The following is a 21,289-nucleotide window of genomic DNA, read 5'->3' as shown; positions in this document are numbered from 1 at the left end:
AGGGGGACAGAGGGCCTGATATGCAGACCTGACCCATCCCACAGGGAAGTCTGCTGCCTCCCTGGGGCCCAGGTAAAAGACATTACCAGGAAACTCCCTGGTCTGGTTCAGACCTCTGATTATTACCCATTGCTGGCTGTGCAGGTTGGCAGTGATGAGATTGCAGAGAGGAATCCAAAGGCAATCAAAAGGGATTTCAGGGCACTGGGACAATTAGTAGAAAGATCGGGAGCACAGGTAGTATTTTCCTCAATCCCTTCAGTGTCAGGGAAATACACTGAAAGGAACAGGAAAACATACCTGGTTAATACGTGGCTCAGAGGCTGGTGCCATAGGTGGAATTTTGGGTTTTTTGATCATGGGGAGGCTTACACAGCACCGGGCTTGCTAGCGACAGATGGTGTCCAGCTATCTCGAAGGGGTAAGAGAATCCTTGCTCATGAGATGGCAGGGCTCATAGAAAGGGCTTTAAACTAGGTTCGAAGGGGGTAAGGGATAAAACTAGGTGCACCAGAGATGAGCCTGAGGGCAGCGTGCCGATGTTAGGGGTGGATTCGATGACCCAGCTCAAATGGATCTATGCCAATGCACGCAGCATGGGCAATAAACAGCAGGAGCTGGAAGCCATTGTGCAGCAGGATAGATATGACTTAGTCGCCATCACGGAAACATGGTGGGATGACTCCCATGACTGGAGTGCTGCAATGGATGGCTACAAGCTATTCAGAAGGGATAGGCAAGGTAGAAGAGGTGGTGGGGTGGCTCTTTATGTTAGGGAATGTTTTGACTGTTCAGAGCTACACGATTCTGATGACAAGGTGGAGTGCTTATGGGTGAGGATGAGAGGGAAAGCCAATGAGACAGATATTGTGCTGGGAGTCTGTTATAGACCGCCCGACCAGGTTGAAGAGACGGATGAATCATTCTACAAGCGGCTGGCAGCAGTCTCAGAATCGTGTGCCCTTGTCCTTGTGGGGGGCTTTAACTTTCCAGACATCTGCTGGAAATACAACACAGCAGAGAGTAAGCAGTCTAGGAGGTTCCTGGAGTGTGTGGAAGATAACTTCCTGACACAGCTGGTGGGTGAGCCAACCAGGGGAGGAGCCTTGCTAGATCTGTTGTTTACGAACAGAGAAGGACTGGTGGGAGGTATGATGGTTGGAGGCCGTCTTGGGCTTAGCGATCATGAAATGATAGAATTCTCAATTCTTGGTGAGGCAAAGAAGGTGGTCAGCAAAACCACCACTATGGACTTCCAGAGGGCTAACTTTGGCCTCTTCAAGGCACTGGTTGAGAGAGTCCCCTGGGAGACGGTCCTGAAGGGCAAAGAGGTCCAGGAGGCATAGACATTCTTTAAAAAGGTAATCTTAATGGCTCAGGACCAGGCTATTCCCATGTGCCGCAAGTCGAACCGCCGAGGAAAACGACCGGCCTGGCTGAATGGGGAGTTTTGCTAGGAGTCAAGAAAAAAAGGAGAGTGTATCATCTCTGGAGGAAAGGGCGGGCAACTTGGGAGGAGTACAGGGATCTTGTTAGATCATACAGAGAGAAAATTAGAAAGGCTAAAGCTCAGCTAGAACTAAATCTGGCCACTATCGTAAGGGATAACAAAAAATGTTTTTACAAATATGTTAACAGTAAAAAGAATCCCAAGGAGAATATCTTTCCTTTAATGGATACAGAAGGGAATGTAGCAACCAGTGATGAGGAAAAGGCCAAGGTACTTAATGCCTTCTTTGCCTCAGTCTTTAATAGTGAGTCCAGTCATCCTCAGGGTACTCCACCCCATGAGCTGGAAGGTAAGGATGAAGAGCATAACATACCCCCCTTAATCCAGGAGGAATTAGTTAGGGACCTGCTACGCCATCTGGACACTCACAAATCTATGGGACCTGATGGGATCCATCCAAGAGTACTGAGGGAACTGGCAGAGGTCCTTGCCAAGCCACTCTCTATCATCTATCAGCGTTCCTGGTCAACAGGGGAGGTCCCAGAGGACTGGAGGCTTGCCAATGTGACTCCCATTTATAAGAAGGGTCGGAGGGAGGATCCAGGGAACTACAGGCCTGTCAGCCTGACCTCGGTACTGGGGAAGATTATGGAATGGTTTGTTTTGAAAGCACTCACATGGCAAGTCCGGGACAAGCAGGGGATCAGGCCCAGTCAGCATGGGTTCATGAAAGGCAGGTCCTGCTTGACCAACCTGATCTCCTTCTATGACCAGGTGACTCGCCTAGTGGATGAGGGAAAGGCTGACGATGTTATTTTCCTAGACTTCAGCAAGGCCTTTGACACTGTCTCTCATGGCATACTCCTTGAGAAGCTGGCGTCTTGTGGCCTGGATAAGTGCACTCTTCGCTGGGTGAAAAACTGGCTGGATGGACGAGCCCAGAGGATAGTGGTGAATGGGGTGAAATCCAGTTGGCGGCGGGTCACAAGTGGGGTTCCCCAGGGCTCGGTGTTGGGCCCTGTTCTGTTTAATATCTTTATTAATGATTTGGATGAGGGGATCGAGTGCACCCTCAGCAAGTTTGCAGACGACACCAAGTTGGGAGGCAGGGTCGATCTGCTTGAGGGTAGGGAGGCTCTACAGAGAGATCTGGACAGGCTGGATCGATGGGCTGAGGCCAATCGTATGAAGTTCAACAAGGCCAAGTGCCGGGTCCTGCACTTTGGTCACGGCAACCCCACGCAGTGCTACAGGCTTGGGGAAGAGTGGCTGGAAAGCTGCCCGGCAGGGAAAGACCTGGGGGTGCTGGTTGATAGCCGGCTGAATATGAGCCAGCAGTGTGCCCAGGTGGCCAAGAAGGCCAACGGCATCCTGGCCTGTATCAGAAATGGTGTGGCCAGCAGGAACAGGGAGGTGGTTGTTCCCCTGTACTCGGCACTGGTGAGGCCGCACCTCGAGTACTGTGTTCAGTTTTGGGCCCCTCACTACAGGAAAGACATTGAGGTGCTGCGGCTTGTCCAGAGGAGAGCAACCAAGTTGGTGAGGGGCCTTGAGCACAAGTCTTATGAGGAGCTGCTGAGGGATCTGGAGTTGTTCAGTCTAGAAAAGAGGATGCTGAGGGGAGACCTTATCGCTCTCTACAACTACCTGAAAGGGGGTTGTAGTGAGGTGGGTGTTGGTCTCTTCTGTCAGGTGGCTGGAGATAGGACAAGAGGAAACGGCCTCAAGTTGACGCAAGGGAGATTTAGGTTAGATATTAGGAAAAAGTTTTTTACTGAGAGGGTTGTCAAACATTGGAATGGGCTGCCCAGGGAAGTGGTTGAGTCACCATCCCTGGAGGTATTCAAAAAGCGAGTGGACAGGGTACTCCAGGGCATGGTTTAGGGGGCATGGTTAATGGTTGGACTCGATGATCTTGAAGGTCTTTTCCAACCAAAATGATTCTATGATTCTATGATTCTATGAATCTTTTCACATATTAGAAAAGCAATGCACTACTTTTCGATCAAAGAGGTATTTTGTTTACTTCAATGCATACACAAATTGTCTGTACTGTTAGCATTAAAAGAAGTTATGACCGGCACTGAAATGTGACAAGACTTCTCAGATGGTTTCAATATCTGGGAAGAAAAGCTCAGTAGGTTCATAAATCTAATATATCTTTTACATAATAAAACCTAGAGCAGCAATAATTGCAATTAAGTTTTACAAGGCATCCTGAGAGGAATGAAAAAATAACTGCTCTCTGCACCACAGCTAAACAAAGCAAAATTAGATTTTTTTTTTTTAAAAGCCCATAAGGAATTCAAATTAACAGACTTTGTAAAGGATGCTAGCAAAATACTTTTGAGAGAGACCCTAATTAGTGGTTGCTTTGATTTTAGTGACCTTGCTTATCTTATCTTTCTAAACACACATTTTAAACAAGAAAGTTTCAAATGCCCGGACAGTATAAAGGCTTCTTTGGGTGCCAGACTTACAAAGAGCAAAATTCTGTTAAGTTAAACTAAGTTGTTTTAGTGTATTTTTGCCATGTTAATTCCCATTCCTCCTAACACAGACCACTAAGCTCAGTACCCATGTGATTTCAGTGGCAGAGATGAAAGGTGTCGTGGTTTAACCCCAGGCAGCAACTAAGCACCACGCAGCCACTCACTCGCTTCCCCCCCCCCCCCCCCCCCCAGTGGGATGGGGGAGAAAATCGGGAAAAGAAGGAAGACTCGCGGGTTGAGATAAGAACGGTTTAATAGAACAGAAAAGAAGAAACTAATAATGATGATGATAACACTAATAAAATAACAACAGCAATAATAAAAGGATTGGAATGTACAAATGATGTGCAGTGCAATTGCTCACCACCCACCAATCGACGCCCAATTAGTCCCTGAGCGTCGATCCCCCTGCCCCCACTCCCCCCAGTTTATACACTAGATGTGACATCACACGGTATGGAATACCCCATTGGCCACTTTGGGTCAGGTGCCCTGGCTGTGTCCTGTGCCAACTTCTTGTGCCCCTCCAGCTTTCTGGCTGGCTGGGCATGAGAAGCTGAAAAATCCTTGACTTAAGACTAAACACTACTTAGCAACAACTGAAAACATCAGTGTGTTATCAACATTCTACTCATACTGAACTCAAAACATAGCACTGTACCAGCTACTAGGAAGACAATTAACTCTATCCCAGCTGAAACCAGGACAAAAGGCCAAGACTTCAGAGCTCCAAATAGCCTACAGAGGCAAGCCAAAGGTACTGACGGTTGCGATGTGTTTGCTGTTGTTAGGAAGTCTCTCTCCATTTGCAGAATTTCCACAAGCTGACATTTCCTGCCAAGCATTTCTGGTGCCTCTTAAAGCCTTGACTTAGATTATGCCTCCCAGAGTATGCAAATAAAACCAGCAGGTACAGGTACGAAACTACCCAGCCTTATGCAATTACCGTTCACAGTGATCAAGCAATCTTGGTGAGAAGCTGATGCTCGGCAAGGCAGCTGGAATACACTAAATCTCCCCATGTTAAATATGGCACAGGGAATTCTTCCAACACTTAGCAGTAACTTATTGCTATATACTTTATGAAGTGAAACGAAGCAACTAAAGTAAAATGTTCCAAAATACGGTAGGGTGGAGACTGGAATGCTTATTCAATGTAAATTGAAGTATAAACATTCATACAGTGTTAAACCCATCACAGATACTTCACCTTTATTTCTTATAATTTCCATTCTTCTGTCCTGGCTGCCATCAAATTCCTAAGTTACAGTCCATATCGAAAGCAAACAGAATAGTCATCTGACAAGTACTATATGCTATCTGTCAAACATAAGTGATTTTGGGGGCTGCTCTACCATCGCAGCCTTATCTTACACCCACCAAAAGGTATAAAGGGCCTGAATTTTAAAGAAGCTTTAAGCTTTTTTCTTATTTCACAGCCACATTAATTTTAAAATATTTCTGCACTCATGAATGATCTGGTGCAAATCTTACTACTTTTAGCTTTTCTGCAAATGCCTGAACTGCAGCCTCAGGCAAATACTCAGATATCTAAATCAGGGCCTGCAAACACTTGCATACGCAGATAAAAACATGTATTTTCCAAAAAAAGAAAAAGATATCCTGCAGAATCAAGACTATTTTGGAAACTGTCCATAGGTTCATAAGAGCCATCTTGCCCTGGTTCTCTCCTTCACCCATTCCTTCACTGACTTTCCCCTCATCTTTACAGGCAGCCCTAAAGGACTATTTTCATCCCTCTTCACTTCTCCCTCTTCAGCCTCTCCTTTAGCAGTATCATCTGCAAACAAATTTGACTACTGTCTCTCTGCTAATAGCTCAAAGACCCCCTTTATTCCCAGACCCATCTTCTGCCCAAGCTGAAATCTCAGCCTTTCTCACACTTTCGCACCTCAATTTCAAAGAGATTAAAGCATGTTTCTCCCTCCAGAACCACATTTCTCTACCCTTATGGACTTGCCACTTGCTCTGACATTCTAGGCATCATGTTTTGTTTGCATCTCTTCCTAGGTTTTCTCATCTAAGTGGTTTAAAGGCCTCATATACACAATGTGCTGAAGGCAGTGCTGTTCTAATTCTGCTTTTCGTTTGAGCGGCAGAAATCTGATCCTTCTCTTGCCTCAAACCTATATAGTTGCATTACTATGGGATGTTACCCATTTCAATTTAACCTACCTCAAGAAGCAGATCCTATAAGGGCAGGCACAACTGATTGCTCTTAGTGACTGTCAGGTGTAAGCCGGACTAGGTGATCTGGGATCCTGTGCCAAGGAAGAGGCAGGGTGCAACCTTCTGCATCTGGTTGTGTAAAGTGCACCCTCAGAGAGGCTGCATAACACAGATAATCTGTCACATTACATCTCTTCTTCAGCCTCTCAGCATCTCACAGTTTGACTATACCATGTTCTCCAGCATTGCCCCCTTCAGTTCTGCTCCCTTTCACCTTCACAGAATGCTGCAGCAGCTACAGTACTCCCACCTGCTTTAACCATCTCACCTCTGTCTGTATGTCCCACCAGTGGCTCGCCCCTCTCTAATACATCAAAAAACTGCTCATCTTCCCTTTCCAAACTTTTCATAGCTCACTCCATTCAAAAGCAAAAGCTCTATAAGGAAATCTATATTGCTTACACAACACAGAATAATTTACTTGTCTTCTGTGTTTCAGGCAACTAACTTACAGATATTTAATCTACTCAGGAAATTTATAAAATTGCAGCCTCCCAAGATAACAGTCATTATCCTGACACTTCACATTACTGTCATCCTACACACGCTACAATAAATAACTCCTCTACATTTCTTCATTTGCGTTAGAAATCCTCTTCAGCCAATACTGTTAGTTTTGTTTGCAGTTTAAAATAGAGGCTGTTCTTTCCCTACACCTCATTCTCTATTTTATCTGCTACAACTCTGTTTCAATCCCATTGGACATGCCAAACACAACTGGATTGACCATTTACACAGCTAAGGGGTAGATGAAAGGATCTTTCACAACTGCTTCCCTGTAGCACCTGAGGTGCTGAGCTTCAGTCCAACATGTCAGATGCACCTGTCATAAACATCTTGGTCCGGCCTCCTAAGTATCCTATGCTCCATCTACATCATCCTTCACTTTTCCTTGCTACATGTCTCATTGTTTTCTCAAACTTCCTCACTCTTTTGGTACTTCTTTTGCCCTTCGACTCATCTTGCTTGCCCAACGGTGCCACCAGGGACACAAACAATATATAAAGATAACCATTCATACCTGCGTCTTCCTCATGCATCCCCAATACCATACAAATGTATACATACAAACACTGTGTCAGTACCACTGATGTTCCATAACAACAGTGCTGATTTTGTGAAGTTATAAATCACAATCAGCATGACCAGTATAAATCCAAGCATTCGTAAGACTCCTTTTTACCTTTTTCCACCCATTTGTGGCACGCATTGTAACATGTAGACACCAGGCATTTTATTTTTTCTATCTGCACAGCACATCCTGCAGTCTGTAATGAGTGAAAAATGACGATACCGCTTCTGCAGGGTTGTGCAGTTATAATGATGAAAGAAGAAAGGTTTGCAGGGACAAGGAAACATTTTTATTAGACAATTTTGTATGGTAAGAAAAAAAAAAAAAAAAGACATACTTTTGGGTCCAATGTCCTTTCATCAGGTCCAACTGGCTGAATAGACACTGGGGATAGTGCCCTTTGTTTAACATTTTTTAATTTAGTATTAACCTTAAACCTGATTAGAAGATATGAACAGTTGGATTCAGCCTTGATTTAACCCAAATTAGCTACAAGAAGATGAATTTTTCTACACAAAGCTCCAAGTTCCCAACCATCCGTCTTTCTGCTGACTAGTAACACTGTCATTACTATAGCACATGTCTTTTTGTGGCCACCCTATTCTTCAAATATAATAACAGATCTCATAATTCAGTGTTTCTTTTACAGAGGGTCTCCAGACATAAAAGTGAGGAAATAGTAGTTAAAATGGTGGCAGGGCTGCCACTTCCCTTGAGTATATTTCCACCAGTTAAATGATGCTGGGTCAAATTATCCAATTGATTGGCAAAAACAGCCCCATCATTTTTTGAGGTTACTGTTAAGAAGTACAGAGCATAACCTACTGATTACAGTGGATTACCACTTCTCTGCATCCTTAATTTGATTGTGGTAATCACAAAGCAGCTGTGTGATCATCTTTTCCATGAAAGAAGAGGGCAGTGCAGAATAGCAATCTCTAATTGAAAAAGAGAGACAGAGTTTTGTTTTCTATGAGTAAAACTATTCAAGAAGCAGGAATGACTTCTGACCTTTAGCCTGCGGTCCTGGTCTCCACTGCACAGAGAATTTACAGACACTTTAAAGGTCTTCCAGGCTGGATTTAAGTTATTCATCACAACCTGCGAGTGAAAAGAAATGAAGGGAATCCTTAACATTTGCACATCTCCAAACAGAATTCTAACAAGAGCCACAATTCTCAATACAGTACATTCACCAGAAAGAGAAGAAAGCAGAGCTCAGCTGGAGGTTTGCATAACAACATGCATGGGATATGTGCCCTTGAGCAACCTGCAGTTTGCAACACTCCTCCTTTGGAAAGCCCCAAAAAGGAGTACAGGTGGAAAGGGGACCTGTACACAGATCATGCTACAGAAATTGCCCCAGCACTGCCATGCCTCAGTGGGAGCGTAACTCACAAGGGAAAGGTTGTGGAATACATCCCTGAATTGGAAGCCATGGAAGTGATGCAGGTCTGGGCAATGGGGATGGGCAGCATCAATTTACAGACACATGGTCTGCCTTGCCAGGAAGACAGGCTCATAACCCCGAATACCTGCCACAGCTCCACCCTGTACTACCTAAATGCTACTTTTTAGGACAGTACCAGTCATTACCATAGGAGCAGTAATGACACTGAAAACAAATGTAAAACACCTAGATTACAAATCTCTTTAGCACCAGCAACCTGGGAGGAGGAGATGAAGATGCAACATAGTATTAATGGGAAAATATGATACTGTCTGTAGCATGGTTTGGGCTAAATTTAATATGTATAACTCCTGACCTTCAAACAGAATATCTGCCAGTTTAATTAAATTTGGATCTTTGGCTTCAGTACCATCTTCCTTTACTCTCATGCATAAGTCAAGACCTGTTACCCACAAGTCAATAATTACACAAGAGATAGAAGTGGTTTTAAATGTGGGTGCTTGCAATACCCTTTGTGACATGGGAAGCATGATCTACTCCTCCTGACAGCCCACCTGTGTCCTTGGAAAGTAAATCCAACCCTATTCCTTACCTCAGTCCTGTGTACAAGTTGTTGGGTTGCATCATCATTAATCCGGAAAATCTCCAGAAAAGGATCAGATTTGCTGAAAAAATCCTAAAATAAAATATAGGACAGGTTACTCTTGAACTTCTCTTTCTTTGGGCTTTCCAGGCACAGTGCACTGGTGCTTCCCTGACTGCTAATGAAAAAGGAGAGCTAGCATGGTTTTAGTGAGACCTCTTGGGTCTCTCAGCAATATTTCATTCTTGTCCTTGTTCCACAAGGATTTCCATGGCACTGCTGCTGTTCTTAGTTTGACTTTTCAATCATGGCAGGCAGAACTGTAAAATGTCATTTTACAGCCTTGTCCCTTCTTACACCCAGTCCAGATACCTCAGCTTCAGCTCCTTCATCCTAAGGATGTTAGGATTACTTGTTTCTTTCTGTCTGCATACCTGTTTGGTCTTTTGACATCAGTTTTATCACGTAAGGTCCTTTGAAGCATATTCTACAGTGGGGTTGAATTTCACCCTATTTGCCCACCCTCTCAAGACAGAAGTTAATTGGCCAAGACATTGTGCTGCTACCAACTAACACAATGTAGTGGGTTGACCCTGGCTGGATGCCAGGTGCCCACCAAAGCCTCTCTATCACTCCCCCTCAGCTGGACAGGGGGGAGAAAATATAACAAAAGGCTCATGGGTCAAGATAAGGACAGTTTAATAAAGTTGAAAGCAAAGGTCACGCACAAAAGCAAAGAAAAACAAATGATATTATTCTCTGCTTCCCATCAGCAGGTGAGGTCTAGCTACTTCCTGGGAAGCAGGGCTTCAGAACGCGTAGTGGTTGCTCCGGAAGACAAAAAATGCCCCCCTCCGTCTCTCTTTACTTAGCTTTTATATGTGAGCTGACGTCATATGGTATGGAATATCTGTTTGGTTAGTTTAGGTCAGCTGTCCTGGTTATGTCCCCTCCCGAGATCTTGCCCTGCCCCAGCCTGCCATTGAGGGGGGGGGGCAAAAATGTTGGAGAGACAGCCTTGATGCTGTGCCAGCACTGCTCAGCAGTAGCCAAAACACTGGTGTGTTATCAACACCTTTCTAGCTACTGATGCAGAGCACAGTGCTATGAGGGCTGCTATGGGGAGTATTAACTCCATCTCAGCCAGACCCAATACACACAAGTACTGGCAAGATGGATTAGAGAAGGTTAGAGAAGCAAGTCCTCTTTAGGGTGTGATAACATGGCCCATGTTAAGATGACAAACAGAGCATGGGAATGCAGAAAATTACTTGATATCTCTAAGTGCAAGCAAATCTGTGACAGACATTGAGCTTCACATACTCACTGCACTGCACAACACCTTTCCCTAGTATTGCATCGAGCTAACAACCCTGGGTGTTCTTACACAAACCTAAATTAAGTTGGTTTCTACAGTGTTGCTGCAGTCTGGCCACAGCCTCTTTTGTTTCAGCAACATCTCATTTCTTCTGGCCGTACTGGCTGGAGGGCGGAAGAGTAGCTGGGCATTAGCCCTCCACAGCTGGAGGGGGAAAGCTGGCTAATTCAAATTTCTAACTGTGCAATGCTGCGAGAGCAGGATTCAAATGCATTCAGCCCATTTTCTGTAGTTTCAACTCCCTTATTCATTTTCCTCTTCAAAAGAGCCACAGGATTAACTTTACACATATGAATATTATTCTTCTCTATTGGCCATATCCAAAACCACAGACCTCCACATCAGTTTGGGGAAGTCAGGAATTCTGTTTGCTCTCCTAGTGTTTCTATAAAAGCGTTAGTGTAAAAATGACTGTAATATGCATAGTTCTATGATTTTCTCCTCACCAAATGGCCAACATACTTATATTTGACTAGCTGGACAGCCATTGGGATGGGAACAGCTTTGGATAAGATGCTAGCCAAAGTCTGGGCACGTCATTTTGGTCAAATTTTTCTTTAGGGCATTTTTACAATTCCACAACTGCAAAACAAGCAAAGAAATCAGGGCTTTCAAAAGAGACACCTGAATCTGAATGTCTGGAGAAGGAAGTGAGTCCTTAGGGACCGTGAAGCCTTGGGCAAGGCTCAAGCAACCTAAAGTCTTTTCCATGCCCTAAAGATGACACCTATCAATGTTGTGTTCAGAGTGCTGTTCTGTGAATTATCTGTTTCTTTTCCTACTAGAGAAAAGGTAATGGTACGTTTAGAAACTGATGCAAAGCATGTCCATATGTATTTGTTAAATCTTAGCACATGGAGCTCTGAACAGCAGAGCTGTTATGTTTGCCTATTTGTTCCAATTACATGGTTACAGGACATTTAACATAAGAGTGTGTAGAACCAGCACAAAACCCAACAAAGTCTGTAACTCCAGAGTTTGCCTCAAGGCCCTGATGTAGATTTAATATCTAGACTCCATTCAGCACTTGAAACTGCTAATATATAGGGGGCTTTGGTAATCAAATTCTGCCCAATTACTACTGCATAGCAAAGAGAACAACCAGAGAGTGAGGGTGCTGGTTCAATCATAGTGACACCAAAATCTAGAGTGATAGGGTTAAAAAAGATTGAGCTGCCTCTTCTCACACATAAGTATATTGATTGAAGCTGAGTAAAAGCTTAATGTTAACAGATTCTTTATCAAACGCAAGTTTGATAAGAAAAGTTATCTGAAAGAAAACACCTCAAAATGATGCATCCAAAGAATGCATCCTGGAGTACAGAAAAATTCAGAAAGGAAACCAGGATTTTATTGAAGACTTAAAATATAGTATCATCCCCAGCTGAGTGTCATGAAAGCTAAAACAGCAAATCAGCACAAGGGGAGTAATTTTTAATATCTGTTTTTAACTACCAAGGCAATACCACCTAAAGGGAAAGATTTTAATGCTGGATGATAGCTTATATCACCCCTCTGTCCTGGTTTCAGCTGGGATAGAGTTAACTGTCTTCCTAGCAGCTGGTATAGTGTTATGTTTTGGGTTCAGTATGAGAAGAATGTTGATAACACTGATGTTTTCAGTTGTTGCTAAGTAATGTTTAGTCTAAAGTCAAGGATTTTTCAGCTTCTGATACCCAGCCAGCAAGAAGATGGGAGGGGCAGAAGAGGTTGGGAGGGGACACAGCCAGGGCAGCTGACCCAAACTGGCCAATGGGGTATTCCATACCATGTGACATCATGCCCAGTATATAAACTGGGGGGAGTTGGCCTGGGTGGGATCACTGCTTGGGAACTAACTGGGTATTGGTCAGCGAGTGGTGAGCAATTGCACTGTGCATCACTTGTTTTGTATATTCCAATCCTAGTATTGTCATTTTATCATTGTTATTATTATCATTATTAGTTGCTGCTTTTCTGTTCTATTAAACTGTTCTTATCTCAACCCACAGTTGCTTGGTTTTTTTTTTTTTCCCCGATTCTCTCCCCCATCCCACCAGGTGGGGGGAAGTGAGTGAGTGGCTGCATGGTTCTTAGTTGCTGGCTGGGGTTAAACCACGACACACCCCTTCAATGCAAAAACAAAGCCTAATTCCTTTCAGAATGAAGGTACAAACAAAAAAATCCTTCAGCATCAATGATGTTTCGTAACAACTAAAAAATGATACGTATAAGAAACATTTTATTTCATAGCTATTAATATTTTCAAAGCTTTTTGGTTGTTATGCTGTATCTAACAGCTTTGCATTATCTCACAAGAATATCCTTTGGAAGAAGAATAGCAGCAATAAAGGTTTAATGTTTTGATATTTTAATAATGTTGAAATGATTAATGTAATGCATTTGCTAGTGGTATAATGCACATTGTTCTTTCAGTATGTGCAGCAGTTACGTAGTAATAACACAAATGCCTGGTTTAAACTTTAAAAATTTAACTACCTCCATTTCTGAGCGCCTAGTTTGACACACCTATTAGTACATTAATCTTCAGAGCATGACATTTTAAAATTCAGGTTTGGGGGTCAAGTCAAAGGTCCCTCAGAAAAGGGCTGAAGTAGCCGAAAGACACTAACAATTTTGAAAATTCTTCAGCAGCAAGACAGGGCATTTAAGGATTTTTTTGTAGTAGTAGTAGTTTAGGACCAGGGAAATATATAAAAAACCAATATTAGCTTGTATTTTGCAGACATTTGCTGGAGAATCTTTCCCAAGCAATGAGAACTGCCTCTCTCAGAACAGGAAAAGCAGTTTGCCTGTTTCAGTGCTCATAATTTATTATGGCTACCATAAAAACGTAGCTGCTTGTTATGGTAATTGTGACACAGCTATAAATGCAATAGAACCTTTCCAAAAGTTACTGTTCCACTGTGAATTGTTCTCAGTGGATCTCTTGAAACAAAGATGTGCTATCTGAGCTGACTGGCTTTCAATAAAACATGAAAATGCAGTTACACCTTCCAAACAAGCACTGCAATAAAAAAATATAACCTTTATCTCTGCAAAGTCAGTTAACTAAAGGAAACTCATACCTGTGACTTTCCTAGAGTTTTTCACTGAGTGTTTCAGCTACCCCTCCAGGAAAAATTGAGTAGGCTATACTTGTTTTGCGGCTTCTTTAACACACTTGCAGTTTTATGTGGAGGGAGTAAAAAAAAAACCAAAAAACCCAACAAACATATCCTGCCTGTTAAATTATACCAACAAATTTTGTTTAATCTGCCAAAAATATGTTGTTTACATCTTCTTCCTTAGTGGAGGACACTCATACATTTAAGGACCACAGTCTGGATCCTCTTTCAAGGAGTCTTCCTTTAAAGGGTGGAGGAAGAAAATTCCTGTCCATTCAAGATACCATGGAAGGTAATGGATAGAAAGAATTTATTTTTCGTTTTATCCTTAAAGCACATCCAGAACCTCCCTCAACCCCTTCCTTTATCTGTATGTTGTGAGACATTAGGATTCAACTTGTCTTCTGCCACCACCACAGCTACCAGTGCAGGAACCCCTGGGGTTACAAAGGTGACCCTGTTTAGCAGAACATGAACGATTGCTTCCACAGGCTTCCTCTGTCGTTCAGGAGACTCCAAGGCCAGTTCCTGCCCTCAGTCTGCTTCTCTGGTGTTACATCCCTGCTCAGGTCTTCGCTTCTCTGAATAGGGAGAGGCATGCAAAACCATGCTTAGGATTTTACAAGATGGTCTCTTCTCAATTCTCTGATTTTTTTTGGACCTTTATATGACACCTGAACACTCATGCTTTTTCACCAGGGGCTGAACTATGCAATTTAAGTAATTTCAAACCTTAATAACAATAATTACTAATAGTGCCTTGTATCTACTGACATTAAAGTTCATTACAGGCCATACCAAAAGCCATAGCCTTTTCTAGGGCTATGTCTCTAGCTGGAGGAAGTGGAAAGACTTCTTTCAACTGTAATAATCTTCCAGTGATTTTCATCAGCTGAAGACAGGAGTTTTGATTCAGATAATGACACGATGAGTCATCGCTTGAGTTGCACTCTGCATCATCCAGGAATTTTTTATTAGATGAAGCCCACCTTTACTGGACATGTTAAAATAGCAAGAATGACAATATTCTTGCAATATTTCAGAATGACCCTCCTTAACTTATCCCCATAAAGTGTTTAAATCACTCTCTAAAGCTGTTGCCCAGACAACACTGACCTAGCTCAGAAGCACATTCTGGCAGTATCCTTTTAATTTATACCAACAAGAGCCATAAGCAATCATAATATTTACACCAGATTACATTTTACATGTGTGGAAGAGGAATGACCAAGTGGAGTCCTATTATGTTGTGTATGTCCTTTCCTTTTCTCTAGATATGACAGCATGTGGAACAGGAAGAAACTTGTGTACAACTTTGGAAATGGCATCTAAAAATGGCTGTCTAAAGAGAGGTTGTTAAATCTACATTTTGACACCTAAATAAATTACGCAATTCAGAAACACTAAGACTCCAGCAACTCTGGAGGAAGAGGTAATTCATCTTTCAGATGAGAGGCAAATTCAGGCCCTGATCATTTATGATCGTTAATCCTGAGCACAGTAATGTTATGTACCTGTATGTTCTAAATAAATTCTAGTACTATTAATCTTTCTGTGTACTTTCTGCTTGCCTGAGTTTTTCTGGCAGTTTCGACCAAAAATATTATTCATCAGTTAGGGTCTGATTTTGAAACCCTGATGTATCTATCCAAAAGTACTCTCACTGATTTGATTTTAAGCTACTCGCATGTCAAATGTTTACAACCACACACTTGGAGCATCAGAATTGTAAACTTTTGTATAGTGTTACCATATGTTTCTAATTAGAAGCAGTTTCATATATAAGGAGGGACTATATACTAATGGTAGATAGTGTGATCCAGTATAATTGTAATCATCCGATCTTCAATTATATGTAAAGCCGTATTATCTAAAAAGGGTCATAGTCTTATGACATCTATTAATTACAAAGATATTCCCCAGACTACCACAAATAATTATGTGTCTGCTATTACACTGAAATAACAGAGAGTGTGCCATACAAGCAGTCATCTGGATTTGTTGGGCTGTGTGTTGCTTGAGGTGCTTATTATATATATATATTGCTAAACAACAACGGATATTTTCAGAAAGAGGTAGTCCTTATAATGAAGAGTAGGGTTTGAGTCAGTGGAGAGTTTTCTTATTAAAGAGGGAAAATTTTTAAACAAATATGCAAGAGTCTTTTTCTCACATTCAAGCTACGTTTTGTTGAACAAAATGTATATCATGACTGAGCTGTTATGAAGTTTTCTAGCTTTATTTTAAGATGCTTACTTCAACTATAGCATCTTTGACTACTTACAGAAAGCTCACTTCTCTAAGCACTTCTGATCTGTGGCATTTTAAATAATTAAATTGTCTTCGTTATAGTGTAATTAATTCGTCTTGGTTTTAATTAGATTCCCTTGAGGGTTTTTTTTTTTTATTTTAATTACTTTGCAACTTGAGGAAAGCCTCATCATGAACATTCATCTGAAATCTCTGATGTGTTTAATAATATAAGGCAAAAAATACCTGTCGGGGAAAATCTCATCAAATTATATTTACAGGCATTCTTATACCTTTCAGTAAGGTTAATATCAAGCAGCTTACCTTGTCATCCAGTTTCCGTGCACTGAATGAAAGTTCAACGTAGTCGTCATTGCCAGACAATTCCTCGGCAATCACCTAAGTGGAAAGCTACATTTGAGTTTTGCGTGGTGTAATGAAAGGGGAGAAAGATGCCATTTTCCAGTGTGAAGACTGTAGACCCCATTAGGAAACTGAAGTGTGGTACAAGTTCATGTTTCTCTTTGCAATCAGGAAGGGCTAAGAGCATTCAGTGAATACCTTGCTCAGCTGATGGGTGTCACCTTGTTAAGCCTACAAACCTTAATCACTTAGTATCCTGCAACAATACCTTGTCAATCACCTGTCAATGCACAGACTTCAACATCCACCAGGGATCCCTTTCCTCTGACCACGTACTTTTTTTCCTCAGATAGAACAGAGAATTCCACAGTCTCAGTGTCCAAGGGGACAAAAAAACCTATAAAAAATTTGTGTTATTTGGGTCTAAAGCTTAATTATTTTTATGCTGCTTCAGCATCATTTGGCAAGCTAAATGGAAAAAGGAGTGAAGTCACCTGTCATTAGTTGCCATGAAAGGCACATTTACAGTAGGAGAGTTCTCCTGATACAGTTTTTCTGCAATAGCTACATTGGCAAAACCATTTACTGTAGCCTGAGTCAGAAGAAAGTAACACTAAAATAATGTAGTGTGATTCTTTCAGATGGCATAAGCTATGCTGATAATGATGCCAGTCACTGTACTGTGCAATGTTCTTAAAAAAATACCAAACCCAACAAAACCAACCAAAATAGCCTTCCTGACTAAGCCATTAAAATGCTTCAGTGAAGAGAAGGTATTAACCAAACCCGGGATATTTCACTGAAAAATGGTCTTTGAAACAAACCACATTACATTCTATGTGACAATTACAAAATCTTTCCCTATTGTAAATATTCTCTCCAGAGATTAAATTGCCCAAAAGAACCTATTTCCTGGGTGTTTCATACCCATGGCCACACACTTGGCAGCCACGTCAGCTCCCCAGCCAGGCTCAGACCGTCTCCACTGCATGGACTCCAGGTCCTCGGGGAGTCGCTGGGACACCCCAACCATTCTTCAAACCAGCTGAAGGCTGCTGAGGTTAGAGCTGCAGCCGGAGCACTGCAGTGTGGGATGCTTTTACTGCCCACATACACAGCTCCCACTAATTAGCCAGGCTGTCTACAGCCTCAGTAAACTTCAGTATCACTGGGATTTTTTTAAGACCTATTTTCTTCCTTTGGCAGAAATCAGCTTAGACTCTGCATTGGGCATAACTGGCAGGGTTTTGGTAGCAGAGCTGCAGGGGTGACCTGTGTAGGGAGGCTGTGAACTGCCCCATGCTGGTCACAGCTGGCTTGGCAGCAGGCGGCAGCTACCAACTGCACCCCAAAACCACCAACCCATCAGAGGGGCATACGGCACCTCTGTGTGAACATATTTAAGAAAGGGTGGCAGCTGCTAGAGGCAGGAGGCACTAAGGAAGGAGCAGTGGGAGGCCTGCGAGGCCACCCCAAAGAAGATCCAGGAGGAGGCATGGAGCAGGGGATGTTGTTGGGGACACAGCTGGAGATGCACTCCTGGAAGGAGGTGCTCCATGCCAGAGGAGGTACCACCTGCAGGTAAGCCTACACTGGTGCAGGGATGCCCCCAAAGGGACTGTGGCCTGTGTGTAAGCCCATGTGTGTAAGAGCTGAGAAAATTAGTAAGAAACAAAGAGCAGCAAAAAAGAAATCACTATGCTCCAATCCTGACCTGTGCCACCCATCACCTCACCAAAGGGACTGAGCACAACATGTAGTGAAGTGGAGACTATGAAGGGGGCCGGAGAGGTGTCTGAACTGAACTTGAGCCCAGGGAAGGGGGAAGAAAGGTGTTTTCCCTAAGAGTTTGTTTGTCATATTTGTTTCTCAATACCCAAATCAGTAATTAAAAGTTTACGTTAATTGGCAATGAATTAAATTAAGTAAAATTCCCTGAGTCAAGACTATTCTGGCTGTGACACCTCACAGCAGTGAACTGTGGTATTTCCACATGCAAAATATTCACATGCAGCCATGTAGGGACACAGATGCTTAACTGTGCATTAAAGTACCATCACACAGGCACATATGCGGTGTTTCATATGTTTCAGGCAAATGTGAGCCAACTGGAAATTTGGCCCATAGAGTCTGACACATTTCTCCTCCACGTAGTCTGATGGTTTAAAGGATCATAAGCTGTTTATGACCAACAGTGCTCGGGGATTTGCACAGCAAGTTTCACAAATTTTTAACTGAAAATAATGAACCCTCACTTACAAAGGTTGACAGACTTCTAACTGGAGAAGCTGAACAATGTTCTGTTTTCATCCCACAGCCATATAATAAAATCATATTGATGAGACATTACACAGCCAAAGGGCTAATAAAATTCCAGCAAAACATGCTGAGACAGGAACTTTCAAAATCCTATGAAAAACTCATAATTCAGTACACTGAACAAGTTAGGAAACCAGTACTTGTAACTTCCATACTTGACAGACACCTGGTATGTCCCCAGGTCCAGAAATAATGATAAATAATCCATTTTGACTTATTCTGTTGAGACAGCAAACTTTTCACACAGTAATTTTTGTCTGAGTTCAGTTTTCTCCCATTCAAGTAAAGTCGACTTGCTCTTTAGTACTACTGGCCAGAAGCCAAAGCAAGTAACTAAGGTCCATATTTCATGGTTATCATCCAGTGTTAGGCCAGCAGGGACTATTAACTCATTTTCTCTCATCTTCTGTATATCACAGAGCATTTATTTTTGCCAGACCACACTAGTAACAAGCCTAACAATTTTAGTTGAACTAGAGCATTTGTGTTTTCACAAGACTAAACTCTGTGGCCCTCACAGAACAGGAGGGGGGTCCAGAGCACCACAGGGATGGACGAGATGAAGTATGCCCAGATAATCCCAGCAGACAAACCACACCAAGTTATTCAGGGAGCAAAACTCTCTCCTGGTTCTATTCAGCCAGATGAGCAGGGAATTCCTTTCCAACCCCAGACCAAAAATGAGTTTACCTTATGCATTTAAGCAAATCCCTTCCCAGAAGACATCTAAGAAAGAAAATTCCCTGGACTCTCAGAAAGCATTATTTCTCACAATCTGCTGTCTCTTCTGTGGCTGAAGGCAGAAAAAAAATCCAAACAATCAAGCCAAAAGAAACCCATCTGGCTAATTGCTCATAAAGCAAAAAAATCCTTCTCAACTCCATGAGGCAACAGAGCAGAGGTCCCCAAAGCAGAATATTTTATTATAGTCTTTGTCTTAATGCAGAGCTGCAAATGTCACAAGCATGCTAGGTTCAGTGCAGACAAGCTTGATCTCCCAAACAAGCCAGCAAAGAGAAAGATGAAAGACAGGTAATACATTGATTTGCAGATTTCAGGATACACATGGGGCTATAACTATCCAGTCCATAATTGCATTACAACACAGCTAAAATACCTAATCTCATCAAGCTTCTGCATTTGGTGTTGCTGGGTGCGTGTGTGTGTTTTCTGAGTTAGTTTGGGTTTTTTTTTTGTTTTAGAAACTGGAAAAAGCCAAGGGCCGAGAAACATCAGACTCCTTTGTGTGTCAAAGCAGGTCAAAATTAATTTCTGAAGGTTCTAGACCTTCAACTACAAGTAATCAAACAGCACAACTTTCTTGCTGTCATCAAAGTACCTTAGTAGTAAATATTGTGGCTTTTGTACAAATCGTACATTATTTGTTGCCATTTCCTTACAACAAGCATTTGTCAGAAACAGTACAAGTTATCTGATAAATAAACAATTTAAATACATTTCTCAATCAAGGGTTGGTCTGGTGACTTAGCAGGATGCTTTTAAGGAGAATTAGTCAAATTAGATATTTCTAAATAACAGGAAAATAAGAGTGTATTTAAGACTGACTTACTGTTATGGATGACTTTCCTGCTGTGTTCCCATGTTTGAGTAAGGACTTGGAGAGTTTCCTCTGAGAAACAATCTGCACAAAAATAAAAACAAAGGGAAAAAATTAGAATCTGTAGTAAATTCATGGCTTATTGTGATTTCATTTTTATGTTGCCTTTTTTTTGGTATCAAGATAATGTCTTAATCCATGATCAGAGTTAGTACAGTAAGACCACAACTGAGAAGAAAGGTTCCCTGGGAAGCCAGGATGCAATGGAAGGACAAGCAGAATGGGAAGAACACAGTTCTCCAAGTTGGACAGAATAGTGGAAACCACATCTTGGATTTTCCTTAATTATTGCCATGATTGCAACAGCAGGACAAAAGTAAGCTTTAGACTTAAAAGACAGTAAGAGGGGAGCTGTACACAGCAAATCTATCAGAGATGCCTCCAAAACCCATTTATTTTTATAGGAAATTGAAATCTATTTCAAAGAGAAGGCATTTATTTTATTTCAAAATATCAGCAACTCTAAACTCAGGACAGAAGCAAGCAATCTGCCCCATAGTTTTAGTTCCACAATTGTCTCCTTTGCTTACCAGGTAACAGACCTCCCCTAGAACTCAGCATTGCAAATGAACTTGTCCATTGACCAATTTATAAATGTACTTCAAAAAAATGTTATCAGAGTGGCACTGACAAAAGATGTTATTTCCCATATCAATAATAATTAAATTTCCCTAACAACCTTGAAACATGTAAAACTAGACCAGTAAAAATATTAGAAAAGGAAAAAAACTTACAATAATGCACAATTAATAAGCTACAGTGATGTCCTAGTATATTAGGTCCTTCTCTGTAAAGTTAATGCTGTATTAATGAATTTATTTTTTAATTAGAAGACTGCAAAATGTAGACAGATATAGAGGTAACTCCAAACACAGCTTAAGAATCACAATTAATACTATTTTTAATGTGACAGTACTGCAGCAGGATTGTGCTGTGCAGATACTGAGCAAAAGAATTCTGCTCTAGAAAAAGCCCTAACCTCTTGAAAGCAGCTTT

General features: G+C 41.9%; 1 protein-coding gene across 4 annotated transcripts in view; it reads right to left on the bottom strand.

The window, feature by feature from the left end:
* CPNE4 (copine 4) overlaps positions 1–21,289 on the bottom strand; it is a 249,061-nt gene that overhangs the window by 86,943 nt on the left and 140,829 nt on the right. For all 4 annotated transcript variants that reach the window (XM_052795212.1, XM_052795187.1, XM_052795197.1 and 1 more), the window contains 4 exons: positions 20,246–20,317; positions 16,318–16,392; positions 9,268–9,351; positions 8,276–8,365 (listed from right to left, as the gene is read on the bottom strand). In XM_052795212.1, coding sequence (XP_052651172.1) covers positions 8,276–8,365; positions 9,268–9,351; positions 16,318–16,392; positions 20,246–20,317 — 321 coding nt within the window. The remainder of the gene's footprint in view (positions 1–8,275; positions 8,366–9,267; positions 9,352–16,317; positions 16,393–20,245; positions 20,318–21,289) is intronic.

This window comes from Harpia harpyja, chromosome 1 (genome assembly GCF_026419915.1).
Source record: "Harpia harpyja isolate bHarHar1 chromosome 1, bHarHar1 primary haplotype, whole genome shotgun sequence".
Lineage (NCBI taxonomy): Eukaryota > Metazoa > Chordata > Aves > Accipitriformes > Accipitridae > Harpia > Harpia harpyja.
This window is presented reverse-complemented; position numbering and strand designations above follow the sequence as displayed.